Source organism: Aspergillus ruber (assembly GCF_000600275.1).
Source record: "Aspergillus ruber CBS 135680 unplaced genomic scaffold scaffold00003, whole genome shotgun sequence".
Taxonomy (NCBI): Eukaryota; Fungi; Ascomycota; class Eurotiomycetes; order Eurotiales; family Aspergillaceae; genus Aspergillus; species Aspergillus ruber.
In genome coordinates, this window is record NW_024467299.1 from 917,079 (window position 1) to 930,828 (window position 13,750).

The following is a 13,750-nucleotide window of genomic DNA, read 5'->3' on the forward strand; positions in this document are numbered from 1 at the left end:
ATCCACCTTACAATGTTGAACTTACGAATAACAACAGCAACTTTTCGCACGAGTTTATACTCTACGAGAAGGAATTGCTTCTCTAGACATAGAGGGTTGCTGACTTTGGCTATCGAAACTTCTTGGTGAGCACTTTTGGTACCTCCCGTCAAAGCCTTTTACTAACTTTGGTCGCTCTGCTAGTGATGATACCTCGGTAGCAATCGTCGAAAAGAACCCGAATAACACCCCTGGCGCTGCGAAGGTGCACTTCCTCGAAAATGTAACCGCCGATTCACGAGAGTACCGTGGCATCCACCCGATCCTAGCACTCGAATCACACCAAGAGAACCTCGCAAAGCTTGTCGAAAAAGCACTCTCGCATTTACCAGAGACTGAAAATAACAATGGGAAAACTGGAAGCGATATATCACGACAAATAGTCTTGGCTGATGGGTCGAGCCCGCGCCGGAAGCCGGATTTCATATCCGCCACTAGAGGACCGGGGATGCGCTCCAACTTGTCCACCGGATTGGATACAGGAAAGGCGCTTTCGGTTGCATGGCAGATTCCGTTTATAGGAGTACATCATATGCAAGCGCACCTTTTGACGCCGCGGCTTGTTTCTTCTCTGGAGCGAGGTCAGGGTGTCGATACCACGACTACTGAGACCACGCCAGAATTTCCTTTTCTCTCCATTCTCGTTTCCGGTGGCCACTCAATTTTGGTGAAGTCGACATCTATCACAAAGCACGAAGTCATGGCATCCAGCACAGATATCGCCATTGGCGAGTCTCTTGACAAAGCTGCTCGGGAAATAATTCCCAGCTCCCTACTTCAGAATTCAAAAACTACAATGTACGGCAAAGCGCTGGAGCAATTTGCATTTCCAGATGGAAACTCAGGTTACTCCAATTACCGACCACCCAAGACTCGTGGAGAGGAGGTAATCAAACGTGAAAGCCCATGGGGCTGGAGTATCACTACGCCATTTGCCAACACGCGGCATCTGCAGTTCAGCTTCTCGTCCATCGCGAGCGCGGTTAGAAAGCTTATATCTCTGAAAGAGAAGACTGGACAGGTCATGTCCGATGACGAGCGTGTTGCATTAGCCCGAGAAGCGATGCGAGTCTGTTTCGAGCATCTCGCCTCACGCACAATCATCGCCCTAGAAGCTCTTCAATCAAAAACAGGTAACTCCAATGAAGATGTCAAGACACTAGTCGTCAGCGGCGGCGTTGCCGCGAACAAGTTCCTCATGAAGGTCTTCCGTTCATTCCTCGATGTTCGCGGGTTCGAACATGTTAACATCATGGCACCCCCGCCTTATCTGTGCACAGACAATGCGGCGATGATCGGGTGGGCTGGGATTGAGATGTTCGAGGCGGGATGGTGCTCCGACCTTAGCGTTCGCGCTTTGAGGAAGTGGACCCTTGACCCGCGTGCTGATGATGGCGGAGTTCTGGGTCCGAATGGGTGGAGGAAGTGTTGAACGACAGTTGTACAATAGCGATACCCCATGTGTATTTGTAGCACCGTTCTCCTGTCTATATACCGATGTATATCTATAACAGTGTATTATACGGAAGATCTTGGCATTTCTCATGTTTCTCATTTTTTGCTTTTATATTACAGGTCGAAACCATGCCTTGAGGCATATCTTCAGATGGAGAGAGCCTCGCCCACATGCCATAAATTCGTCTCCTCGTATATAATAGATCAATCATCAACCGTCCCTTCCAGAGGGAAAGCAATCCACCGGTATAACTCCGGGAGTGCTTATATTCGTAAGGTCCATGCCACCAGCATGATCAACCACCAGGAACATTTCCACCCCGCAATGAAGTGATTTGCTTTCGAAGCTCAAGGAAGAAGTCCTTTCCACTCGCCATGTTGTTGGCTGGACATTGTCAGCAAGACGGTTCTAGGATCGAGAGTACATATATCGACGTACGTTTGGCGCCCCAAGGGCCGCTAGCACGGTTGTTCACGTCCTTCCCGGCTGGCTTGTAGGTAGTAGGTTTTTGTTCTAATGAGAATGGAGGTCAACGGCTCGTTCTATAGCGTGAGATATAGGTAGACTATACGTACCGTGTGCACCTGTAGAGATCAAGAACGGTCAGTCGTCGAACCGAACATCAACAGGCACGCGCCCACTTACCTCGCTTGAGAGCTGATTTTGCTTCCGTCGCATTAAATCCACAGACGGGAACATGCTGCTCGTTAGCTGGTCCGGCAGGGCTCTGATCGCGTGAGTCGCTCCAGGCATTCCCACGCGATCCTCCCATGTTCTTAGGACCCGACTGTCTATGGCCCGACTGGCGATTGTCTGGTCGGCCTCCGCGCCATCTGAGTTAAGTGTTAGTGGCATTCTGTATGAAAAAAAAAAAAAAAAAAAAAAAAAAAAAAAAAAAAAAATAGGAGAAGGACAAACCGGTCATCACCCATCCTGGAACAATCGATTGCTCTCACAGAGGATGAGTTGTGAAGCTGTGGGCGAGGATTGCCATTTAGTGGTGTGGTTGGAGGAGACTCCGGGCGGTCTCGTCCTTTCTCCGCTTGGGGCTTAGCGGCGATAACAGCCACTTGCTCTCCTTTGCCTTCGCGTTCGCTCAGCTGGAATCCTGCGCTCCTGTGGTCACTTTATCTCGTCCGTGTCGTCTTCTTCTCTCTTATTAGCTTATTTACACTCGTTTGGGTAGCCATTTTGATAGAGAGAGGGTTATGACTTGTTAAGTTGGCTGTTGTGGTCTGTGTTTGCCTGCTAAGGACCGGCGCGGCTTGATTTCAAAGACACGAGCGACGACCCCAACGACCCCAGAAGCTGGTTTATTACTTTTCCTCCTTACCTATATCCTACTAGATACCCTGAAAATGGCGCCTCTGCCTGCAGCGAAACGACACCCCGGCCCCGGACGACCGCCCAGGAACCCCCCGAAGCAGGAACCGAGCGAAGGGCCTCCGCTCAAGAAACGAAAGTATGTCCCAGGAGGCCCTGGGGGAGGTGGAAGGTTTATCGAATACGAAGTGAAGGAGGTACAATCCACCAAAGTTGCGAAACCCGCGAAACCGGCCAAACCCACACCCGTGAGACGCACTTCTTCAGTTTCGCGCAGTCGAACCGCACGAGAAACACCGCGTGAATCCGAACTGCAAACTGTCCAGGGCCTTCCGCCACCTTCTTCCGTCCCTGTCCCAGCAACACCGCCTTCTGCGCGATTGAGACGGGATAAGACTCAGAATCGCGGTCGTTTTGGCTCATCGACGTCGGCTGCGCTTGCGTTACAACAGGGAGATGGCTACAAGCCACGTGAGGAGCGCGGTTGGGAGGAATTCCATCCAGAGCTAGATATTGACGCAAAAATCACAGTTTTTAGCGCGGACGAGGTAGATGGTCCACGTCCTTCAAACGCGATCCCGAATGCCCCTGTCGCGAATGGTGAGCAGACTCCTATCCCCGATCATCTCCGCGCGAATGTCGTCGTGCCTTCTCCTACACCACTCAAGCGCCGCCCTGGACGTCCTCCGCGCCGTCCTGATGCTATGCTTCATGGCCTGGGTATGCCGAACGAGCCTAAGGCAGTGCCGCCTCCAGGCCCCAATCCCCGCGAGAGGTTGACTCTACCGAAGCCGTCGTTCCGGATGCGGGATCCGTTTGTTTTCTACGATCTACCGGGCGTCGGTCAAGCCAATTATGTCGACCGTACAATGGCCAACGCGGGATACCAAGAGAGCGATCTCTTTTTCCGACACGATCGCCAACTGATTCGGATGAGCGAGGCGGCGCAGGAGGATGATCTGGACGTGATAAACCCAACGGGAATTGAGGGTGAAGTGAACGCGGCAGTTGGCAGAGTGGAGTACGATATGGATGAACAGGACGAAAAATGGCTGGAAGAGTACAACACGAAACGAAGACTAGACGAACTGGAACCTATTAAACCAGCGGTTTTCGAAATTACCATGACAAAAATCGAAAAGGAATGGCATGCGCTTGAGAAACGGATACCCAAGCCCAATCCAAAACCACCGCAAACACATCGCCCTCGTTCTAGCTCGGCAGCGGCCGTTAATGGAGAAACTACCGGGTCGGGAGAAGAGCAGGACACGAAGTGCGCTATCTGTGATGATGGCGACTGTGAGAACTCCAATGCCATTGTGTTCTGTGACGGATGTGATTTGGCAGTGCATCAGGAGTGTTATGGGGTGCCTTTCATCCCAGAAGGCCAATGGTTGTGCCGCAAGTGTCAACTGGTTGGAAGGGGCTCAGTCAACTGCATTTTCTGTCCCAACACTGAGGGCGCTTTCAAACAAACGACTACGTCGAAGTGGTCACATCTCCTTTGCGCTATCTGGATTCCAGAGGTGTCCATCGGGAACCCGTCTCTGATGGAGCCCATTACAGATATCGAGAAGGTCCCCAGGAGTCGTTGGAAGCTCAATTGCTATATTTGCCGGCAGAAAATGGGTGCGTCGATCCAGTGCAGCAACAAGCATTGTTTTGTTGCATTCCATGTCACATGTGCACGTAGAGCCCAGCTCTACCTGAAGATGAAGGCAGGCAATGGAACACCGGGACTTATGGATTCGCACCTCCTTAAAGCCTTTTGCGACAAGCACGTTCCCCCAGAATGGCGAAGAGAGCATGGCACCGACGCTGCTACCGCGGAGGCCATCGAATACTATCGCGCAACAATGCAAGGTCGACGATGGGGTGATAGCCAGGCCGCTGCTCTTTCGTTAGAACCGTCACACCCCACGGTCTGCGATCACATACATGACGATGGACAGAGAAGCGGTCCGCGACTCACACTTACTGTTGGCGGCAATAAACGCAAGCGTCCAACCATGCCCAGAACCGTCTGGAAATTGCCTTCTGGGGCTCCAGTCATACCACAGGTCGTTCTGAACTCCGTTGTGGCCTCTCTTCAGCGATTCGGTGTTCGCCAAAGAAAACAATACGGTGAAGATGCGTGCAAATATTGGACACTCAAGCGGGAAGCAAGAAGAGGCGCAGCACTTTTGAAGCGGCTGCAGTTATCATTGGAGACCTTCTCTTCGATGGAGATGACGCGCAGAGACTACATGGCTATGGGAATTGGTGGCGGCAAGCGGCTACAGCGGCGCATCGAGTTTGGTGAGCGGCTTTCGCACGATCTGGACCGGTTGCGCATTCTATGCGATGAGGTGAAGAAGCGGGAACGAGAGAAGTTAAAGGATGCGGAGATGCTACGCCATGTGGTGGATACCGTTTACTTTCCTATTTTCCCGTTGCTTTGGCCTATTTTTGAGAAGGCTGTGGCGTAAGTTTAACTTGTCTTCGTTCTTGAATGGCCCTCGCTAACTATGTGATAGTCTTGATGGCAGGGGAATATTTCGACAAGGACTTTTATCCATCCGTAGGAAACTGGAAGACCGCTCGTATACCTCCATTTCCATCTTTTCAGCTGAACTTGCCAGCGTATTCACCTCGGAGATCGGTGTACAGCCCGCCGGTGACACCGCTGAGCTCCAAATGCAAATAAGTGGCCGGGCGCCTGAGCTTAGCTTGGAGCAGCGTGAGAAGAGAAAGTTGGCTAAGCGGATCATCAAATCGATTCAACCTGCGTTGGAGGATGCAATTAAGAAGGAAAGCGAGTTGAATCGTAAACCCTTCGAGCAGGAATTGAAGGAGTTGGATCAGATATTTGAGGATAGTGTCCGGTCGCGGAGGAATTCTCTTGCTGATTTGACGGAAATGGCTGGCAGGGAAGCCGTCGGTGAGCTGGAGGGTCCCAATGGCACAGCAGAGAAGATCGAGAGCGGCAATGAGTCCGCGAAACAAGAGCCTCAGAAAGAGCAGCAGGCTTCTGTATTACCTGATACCGATGGTGACCATTCCATGGCCGATGCAGATACAGTGCAGGCCCCTGAAACCGTGGAACCTCAAAACAAGGATACGCCTGCGACCAGCACAACTGCACCAGCTGCAGTCAAGGAGTCCGAAGCTGAGATGGAAACCATGGACATTCAAGCTCATGATGAGGCCCATGTACCTGCCAACGGAGACTCGAGACCGCATCCCAGCGGCAGTCCACAGCCCGCGAAGGAAGCGCCTGAACCACAAAAAGGACCTCCAACACCTCCACTGAGCTCCCAAGAAGACCAACAACATCCCTTGGCACAAGGTGGAATACAATGGTACATGGAGCCTTTCGATCCACTAGGTACTACAATATACGAAGAACGATGGACAGGCCGAGACGTCATGCGCGGAATGAGCGAGGAGCTTAGTGAACTGGACGAGGATGAATTGATGGATTTGGTGGACGATGGTCTCGAGGGCAAGACGCAGACGAGCTCTGGTGCACCCGAGGATGCAGACGGGTCTGGTGGTGAGCCACCAGTCAAGGTTCATCAAACCCGGAGACGGCTACGGACATCTTATAACTAGTGGTTTTGGATAATGAGGGGAGTTATGGTGCTTTGATTGTTTATGGATTGTTTTGTTTGTATTGATGGGCTGGATAGGGAAAGATGGCGTTCATTCTTGTGTTTCATTAATTCTCCTTAAAACTAGTGATAATTTAATTGAATTGATAACTCCAATATCGCTGGGTATCCTACTGCTATTGTTGCTGTATTACTGCACTGTCCGAAAATGGAATGTTGGTTGCTGGGGTCTTGGCGCATCCACCGCAGAGCCGCGCGTGGTCTGGAATTATTATGCTCGACTTCTCTTCTGCCCTCGCCCCTTCATTCCTCCTCCTCCTCCTTCCTCTCATCCTCTTCCATCCTCTTTATTTCATTTTCTCATTTCCTTTCTTGTTTAATACCCTCTCCTGTTCGACTTTAACCAAGTTTAGCTGAGATACCAACTCTTTTGTCGTCGGTGGAATTTTTCTGTTTGCCTTGTTCCGGACGTGCGACACGCGCTTCTCAGTTAAATCACCAGTCCCCTGTGACGTCTGTTTTTCTTTGACGACTCTTTTCAACTTCAAACCTTCATAATGGCCTCGGAATACGAGCAAGAGAACGGTCGCTATGACGGTATGCTTTAATGACTTGCTTGACCGGCCAGCTGGACCTTTCCGTCTCGGATAACAACAAGACTGACCTGAATTTTCTCACCCTTCAGACGAGCCTCGTTTCGACCGTCACCGCAGCGCATCTCCTCGCGATGAGATTAGAGATGACCGTGCCCGGAGCCGCTCCCCCAACGGCCGCATTGATGATCGGTATGCCATCGCCTCTGTTTTCACACCCATAACTTAAATCGCCTGTTTCGAAAAGCTGACACGAAAAGACCAAGCGGATATGAGAGAGGTCCTGTTGACCCCCGTAAGATGCTCGACGATGATGAGGAGGGTGCCCAGAACACCGGTTCTAACCTTTTCGTCACTGGCATCCACCCTCGTTTGTCTGAGTCGGATTTGACGCGTCTGTTCGAGAAGTACGGTGACGTCGAGAACTGCTCCATCATGGTTGACCCTCACTCCAAGGAGTCGCGTGGCTTTGGCTTCGTGAAAATGGTTACCGGTGACCAGGCGGATGCTGCCAAGGAAGGTCTGCAAGGTGAGGTCATTGAAGGCCGCACTCTGAGCATCGAAAAGGCTCGTCGTAGCCGTCCTCGCACCCCTACCCCCGGCAAATACTTTGGACCTCCTAAACGAGGTGAGCCTGGTTTGCAATCCCATACTTCTCTTTTTCACGCACTATACACTGACGATTGTAGCAGGTCCCCGTGGTCGTGGTGGCCCCCGTGGTGATCGCTATGATGACCGCCGTGGTGGTTTTGGTGCTAGCTGGCGCCGTGACGACTACCGCTACGGTCGCTACGACTCCTACAGTGACCGTAGCCGCGACTATGGTGGTGGTGGCCGTGACTACCGCGACTACCGTCGTGATTACCGTGATGACTATGGCTACCGTGGCATCGACCGCTACGCTTCTGGTGGCGGCCGCGAGGACCGCTACAGTCGCGACGACCGCCGTGGTGACGACCGCCGTGGTGGTGGTGGAAGCAGCAGCGGCGGTGGTGGTTATTACGACCGTGATGCTAACCCTCCCAGCTACAGCCAGGGCGGTGCCCCTCCGCGTGACGCATATGCTAGCCGCTCCTATGGTGATGACCGGTACGCTAGCAGGTAGGTGAAGATATGTCGGAATGATCAGATGTCGAAGTCGGTCGAAGGCACCTAATTTTTCTTGCTTTTAATTGTTGTGTACTTTTTACCCTTTCCTTTGTGTTTTTTCCTCCCCACCCCTGCTAGTGTTTCTATTATCTGATTTCGACGCCAACGGTGGGACGTCGTTGTTTCTGTTCTTCTATGTCACGCACACAAAAGTCGTCTTTCGCATCTCCTTGTCGTCTCGGTGAAATCGAACCGCCATTCAATCTTGCGGGCCAACTTCTCAACTGTCCACACAAAAAAAAGGAACAATACATGTCGCCGCGCTTCGATCACTGAAATACTGTTTTCAATTTTTTATATTCTCGGTACTCTCCAGACAATCATGGCGGCAAGGACGAGGAACAGATCTACATTTACGTTGTAATTCTCGGATTATCTCATGGGTCAGCACTGCTACATTTCAACTCTTCGGGATGTTTTCGCTAGTCAGCTCTTCGCCTTATTGCGTCTTGTTCACACACACACCCTTTACGTAACGACTCGATTGTATTCGACCAGAAAACACATAAAACAAAAAAATTTCTTTATCTTGGCCCATGCCCTTTTCGCCCAATGGTCTCGCGACGCATTGTGAGAAACCAAAAAACAAAAAAAAAAAAAAAAGGAAATCCGGCCATTCCACGCCAGTTTCCGCCATAGCCGTGGCGCGTTTTATCCCTGTAGTATCGCCAGACAATCGGCCCCTAGAATCCCCGCGAATGAGGGATTCTGTAATTCTCGGGTCACTGCAGAGCCCGGGGCGATCTTACGGCTAATTGCTTATTATTGACAACATGGCCGGGGAGGGGGTAAGATTTCCATAATTCGAAACGGGAGCTGATTCGTGTCACAAAGATCTTGATTTATTTTAGACAGGGAGCGAATTCTTATTCGTGTTACATTGGTTTCTGAATGGTTACGCTCGATAAGCTTGACAGTTCATCTCGTCGATATCTACACTCCATATGATATGGAAGCGCTGACAGCAGGGCGGTTACTTGCACCAAGCCAAGGCTGGTATATTGACCATTAGAGATAACAACTGTTTGTGAAACAATAATTGGTGCACTAACAAAGCATTTCTTATTTGGTGCTGGTATCCTTTGCATCAATGATGATTTGACTGGCGCTGAGGGTTCTCCTTGCGTCATATGCAGGGCTTCCTTTCGATGATTGTGGCTGCGATGATCTGCTCAAGGGTCTCAGTCCAAGAGATCGATCAATGAAACCTTTATATGGACAGCCATTAAGTAAATGAAACTTCGAGTTTGTACGAATTCCATTTTCCTAATGTATGCACTCTGTACTTGAATACCATAGCACCCGAGTATCTCCAAAATATACAAACACGAGGCAATTCTGCAGCGCCACATAATGTGACTGATCTAGCATCAGATCAATAACCCCGAACTTTATCGTGCAGTGCTTCTAGACCACTGTTCACGTCCAGGCATGGCCAATGATCCATTGACACCTAGCCCGATGCCCCAGTTTTGATAGTCCAGCGAATTAGAATAAGTTCATCGATCGAGCGCCACGCAGTCAGTCACTTCTATACCGCTCCAGGCGAGACCTTCTGTTCTCCATACTGTCGTGGATATCCGCCAGCGGCGGTCCAGTAATGTAGTAGCTTCGATACCAGTTCATGGTGATTGTCATCCAGTCAATCAATTAATCAATCCACTATCGACCCACTACTCAGGAGCCTTTCCCTCAACCTCAGCACTCTTCTGAATCAGAAACTCCCCCAGCACGCGCAATGGATTCGCCGGCCTATATCATATTAGCCTTCTTCCTTTCATCTCACCTCCATTTTCATCTCCCAACAACTCAATCATAATACAGGGAAAGGGTGAGACGTACTGCTCTTTAGCAACACCCTTCATCCCCTCCAGCAAATACGGCACGATATTCTCGTTCATGTACACGCGCGCTGGGGCGCCACCGGGGCGGCCTGTTTGTGCTTGAGATTGGGGTTGAGATTGTGTTTGGGGGGTGGTGGTTGTGGTGAGGGAGTCGGCCGCGGGCGTGCCTGCGAGGGGGCTGTCGGTGGCCATTGTCGTATTTTATTCGAAGGTCGGGTTGGAGTATGCTAATATGGGCGTTTGGATTGGAGGAGTTCGTGAGTTGCAAATAAATCAATGACGTTGGAAGAGTAGAAGGACATTGAATCCGTCGTTTGCGCAGGCGGAAGGACGGGCGGTATAGAGCGTGCAAACGCACGTGATATCGCGTCTTTGTGTGGCGCAGTAGTGGCGTTCTCGTCTGGTCTGGTCCAGTGTCGGGTTTTGGTTTTTGGATTTTATCCCCTCAGCTTTATCTGAATATCTATTTCGTATATACGTTCCTTTGTTTTATATTGATCCTTATGAGCTGGTCCAGATTTACTTGGCTGGCTATTACTCCAGCCAACTGATGTCTGTCGCTATAGACGCAGTCATATCTCGGCGTAACGTCCTATGGTTCGGTGACAGTATGTCCTTGCTGGACTACTGGGGGAAGCAGGAGTCTTCCGCGAAACGCAGAAAGGTCTCCGGTGATGACGTTCTGCAAAAACACTCGATTCGGAAAGAGGAGAGTATGCCTCGTGAAAGCGAAGAGCGTCCTATAGATCGCCCATTATTAAAGACATCCGATTCACCAGCTATACCTCTAGACGGATATCTCCCAATCGACGATGGGAAGCACATTCCAGACAGTCAAACAGAACTAGAATCTTCCCTTCCAGCAATCGAAACCAACACCCAAGCAATAGACGAGTATGAGACCTTGCGCACTGTGCAAGTTGAATCAGACGAACCAGACCTGCACCAACGAATGCAAAACAGCAGCTGGCAGAAAGGCAAAAGCTCTATATATGCTGATGCCTTCAATCTAGCACTGGAAACAGTACTAAATGAAGAGGCTCATCTGTTCAATGGGGCTGAGATGGAGGTGTTCAGGCAGTGGAGAGAGTTGTCATATGAGTCGCAGTATTTGTAGGTTTATGTCTCTGTCTGGTGTCTTTGTATGTATTTTGGTGTTAATGGTTGCAATAGATATGTACGGCTCTTTCTGCGGAAAACTTCTGCGTGGCATCGTATTAACCAGCTTGGTTATTCGGATGTTGTGGATTTGGATGCTGCGGTCGCTGAGCTCCAGCGCAGTCGTGGACTTCCTATTCTTTCTGGAATGGAGAATGCGAATCCAGCAGATGTTGACTCTGGTTCGGAGCTCAATGGCGAGTTCAGATTCGCCGATAGTAGTGAGCTGATAACGACGCTGGAAGAAGCGTCATCGTTATTACTACTGGACGAGCTGAAAAGCTTTGCAACTGATGTGAAGGCGCAAGGGAAGAGCAAGAAAGAATTGCTAGCGGTATTTCGGGAGTCAATCCAGACACAGACGGGACTTGACTGGAATCATGGTAAAACAGGTGTCAGAAGTCCTTATGTGAATCGGGATAGCCACTATGTCCAAAAGATTCTCGGCTACACCGGTGACTGTATAAGGCTCAGCGCTGGTCCTCGTGTCTTGTTTGAAAGAGTGCATTTGGTCTTTTATAGGTCTACAGAATGGACAGAGAAGTCTCTTACGACTATTATTCTTGCGAAGACTTTGCGCAAGAACTTCCCGAGTTACATTGTGTGTCGGTCTAGTTCGATTTTTCCGTCTAGGTCGACTTTGCTAGAATTCGAGTCGGCACTGCGGACGCAGTTTGATATTGACAATATCCTCCAATTCAATGGACCCCCGGACTTGCAACAAGTCAAAGGTCTTTGCGATAAGGTTTATCCTCGATGGAAGGAACTTCTAGCCCAAGAACAACGGAAAGAAGCCACTTTCTACGAATGCGGAGAAGGAGCTTATCTACGCCGTTTCTCGCCAGCTTGGGTTTATACTCGGATTGTCCATAAGGGCCTTCTTCCCTTGGGACGATTCAAGGAGCATAAACGTGAGCATGAGGTTCTCACTGAACTTCTTGATCAACGTCTTTTTCACGCTGCGCGTCGTGGTGGATGGCATCAACGGAAAGCCCTGTTGGAAGAACATTACATGTGGAATCTCACGCCATTCGACGGACGCAGTGGAGAGAACCAGCGAAAGCACTGGAAAAGGATTGCGCTTCGGACATGTGAGGAAGGGCTCGAGGATCCGAGCAGTCATCTAATCTACCACTACGACTTACAAAAGCGGGTAATGAAACTGGAGAAAGCGCTGAAAGTGCCTAAACGAGAACAACATGATTTTGGATACGCCGTTCTGGCTAAACCTGAAGAACGGACTATTGATGGGATACGTATCGAGCAAGAGGATACGCCTCACGACAATGCATCGAAACGAGGTCGTCCGACGGTTTGGGTAGATGAGAGAGGGGGCGGCGAATGCAGAGTCGAGCAGATGTGTTTAAATTGGTATATGGATCATGGCTGGAAAGGCTATCATTCAGAGGGCGGCATCGTTCGTACATTGGTAAGCACACACCACCCCTCAACCCGTCCAAACTAACAAACAAGTTCGGCCTCCTATTCTACGACATCCTCTTCACCTACATCCCTAACGTCTTCCAAACCCCCTTTCAAACCTCCCCCCTCGACCTCCACACAGACACCTTCTATCCCACCCGCGCCTCCGAAATAAACCACCGCCTCGTCGAAATCGCAAATGGCTCCGCCGAACACCTTATCCGCACAGTCTACACCACTCACTCCCCCCTCCAACCTTGCGTCGTCGGCATAAACTGGTCCTTCCCGTTGGACGATCTGGTTGAAATCGCGCGATGTTTTCGTGGTGAGGCGCTGGCGGCGATTTGTAAGGTTCTCGCGCAGGAGTATCAGCAAAGAGGTGGGGGAATTCCGGACCTTTTGGTTTGGAGTCAGGAGAAGAGGGAGATTATGTTTGTGGAGGTGAAGTCGGAGAATGATCGGTTAAGTGATACGCAGAGGTTGTGGATTCATGTGCTTGTTGGGGCGGGGGTCAGGGTTGAGCTTTGTAATTGTGTTGCTAGATAGTGTTTTAAAACATTATGTACACGATCTCTTTTTGCACATTGTAGCACTCGATGGAAAGAAGAGGAATTTTTCTTGTACGTTTAACTGATATTCGGTGAATACTTTCCTCGGGTGCTTTGAGCATGCGTCTAAACTTCTCTTCTCCTCGCTACTCATCACAGGAAGCTATCAACCAGCAACCGTCGACTCAACAATGGACGCTCAAATGTCAGATGCAAATACTCCTAACGCAGCAACCCTCTCGCAAGATACCCGAAACTGGACTACCACACATTTGGATCTCGCAAGAGTCAAAGCAATAGATAGCATCACTAAATAACAGTCACTAGGCTCTGAGAATGTGCTAGCGGACGGAGGCAAAGGTCAGCGTAGCCTACAATGACTTTCGAGCAAGTATTGACTACTACTAAAAGAATTCGAGAGATTGTCTGGGTTTGCCATGGCCCATGGTAGCCAGTAAGAACATGTCGAAGAAAAGAATCTGAAGGGGACAGGATTCGTAGTTCATCACAATCCACGGAATTTTTTCTCATGCCTAAGGAGAGTTGAGGAAAAACCTGAGAGCCCAAGGGTAAATGGGCAATCAAGGCAAGGCAACGGGATGAGATGGTGTACAAGCAAATGAGC

At 50.2% G+C, this 13,750-nt stretch overlaps 6 protein-coding genes across 6 annotated transcripts; 4 read left to right on the forward strand and 2 right to left on the reverse strand.

Annotated features, from left to right (window-relative positions):
• Positions 1 to 12: 12 nt before the first annotated feature.
• On the forward strand, positions 13 to 1,471 carry EURHEDRAFT_448065 (N(6)-L-threonylcarbamoyladenine synthase family protein; the record flags this gene model as incomplete). The annotated part of the gene is made up of 2 exons (XM_040783718.1): positions 13 to 125; positions 184 to 1,471. The coding sequence occupies 2 exons, from the start codon at positions 13 to 15 to the stop codon at positions 1,469 to 1,471; spliced, it is 1,401 nt and encodes a 466-aa protein (XP_040642318.1).
• Positions 1,472 to 1,561: 90 nt separating this feature from the next.
• On the reverse strand, positions 1,562 to 2,488 carry EURHEDRAFT_408969 (uncharacterized protein). Its single transcript, XM_040780961.1, has 5 exons — positions 2,414 to 2,488; positions 2,141 to 2,328; positions 2,071 to 2,079; positions 1,934 to 2,008; positions 1,562 to 1,879 (listed from the first exon to the last, which is right to left on the reverse strand). The coding sequence occupies exons 1-5, from the start codon at positions 2,425 to 2,427 to the stop codon at positions 1,791 to 1,793; spliced, it is 375 nt and encodes a 124-aa protein (XP_040642319.1). The 5' UTR covers positions 2,428 to 2,488; the 3' UTR covers positions 1,562 to 1,790.
• A 365-nt stretch (positions 2,489 to 2,853) lies between these two features.
• On the forward strand, positions 2,854 to 6,412 carry EURHEDRAFT_374696 (putative PHD finger domain protein; the record flags this gene model as incomplete). Its single annotated transcript, XM_040778668.1, has 2 exons — positions 2,854 to 5,282; positions 5,335 to 6,412. 2 exons carry the CDS (start codon positions 2,854 to 2,856, stop codon positions 6,410 to 6,412), a joined length of 3,507 nt encoding a protein of 1,168 aa, XP_040642320.1.
• Positions 6,413 to 6,856: 444 nt separating this feature from the next.
• Positions 6,857 to 8,174, forward strand: EURHEDRAFT_218744 (RNA recognition motif domain-containing protein). Its single transcript, XM_040778001.1, has 4 exons — positions 6,857 to 7,008; positions 7,097 to 7,196; positions 7,265 to 7,641; positions 7,694 to 8,174. The coding sequence occupies exons 1-4, from the start codon at positions 6,969 to 6,971 to the stop codon at positions 8,107 to 8,109; spliced, it is 933 nt and encodes a 310-aa protein (XP_040642321.1). The 5' UTR covers positions 6,857 to 6,968; the 3' UTR covers positions 8,110 to 8,174.
• A 1,652-nt stretch (positions 8,175 to 9,826) lies between these two features.
• Positions 9,827 to 10,189, reverse strand: EURHEDRAFT_374698 (DPY30/SDC1 family protein; the record flags this gene model as incomplete). Its single annotated transcript, XM_040778669.1, has 2 exons — positions 9,827 to 9,905; positions 9,996 to 10,189. 2 exons carry the CDS (start codon positions 10,187 to 10,189, stop codon positions 9,827 to 9,829), a joined length of 273 nt encoding a protein of 90 aa, XP_040642322.1.
• Positions 10,190 to 10,607: 418 nt separating this feature from the next.
• On the forward strand, positions 10,608 to 13,123 carry EURHEDRAFT_448071 (fanconi-associated nuclease 1; the record flags this gene model as incomplete). The annotated part of the gene is made up of 3 exons (XM_040783719.1): positions 10,608 to 11,110; positions 11,171 to 12,584; positions 12,629 to 13,123. The coding sequence occupies 3 exons, from the start codon at positions 10,608 to 10,610 to the stop codon at positions 13,121 to 13,123; spliced, it is 2,412 nt and encodes an 803-aa protein (XP_040642323.1).
• Between the last annotated feature and the right edge of the window lie 627 nt (positions 13,124 to 13,750).

What these genes read in the sequence shown, in the direction of transcription:
- EURHEDRAFT_218744 (XM_040778001.1), top strand. Translation starts at nt 6,969, where the DNA reads ATGGCCTCGGAATACGAGCAAGAGAACGGTCGCTATGACG. An exon ending in AACGGCCGCATTGATGATCG is followed by an intron (nt 7,197 to 7,264) that starts GTATGCCATCGC and finishes TGACACGAAAAG; the next exon opens with ACCAAGCGGATATGAGAGAG. An exon ending in TCCTAAACGAGGTGAGCCTG is followed by an intron (nt 7,642 to 7,693) that starts GTTTGCAATCCC and finishes TGACGATTGTAG; the next exon opens with CAGGTCCCCGTGGTCGTGGT.
- EURHEDRAFT_408969 (XM_040780961.1), bottom strand. An exon ending in CGGCCCTTGGGGCGCCAAAC is followed by an intron (nt 1,880 to 1,933) that starts GTACGTCGATAT and finishes GACAATGTCCAG; the next exon opens with CCAACAACATGGCGAGTGGA.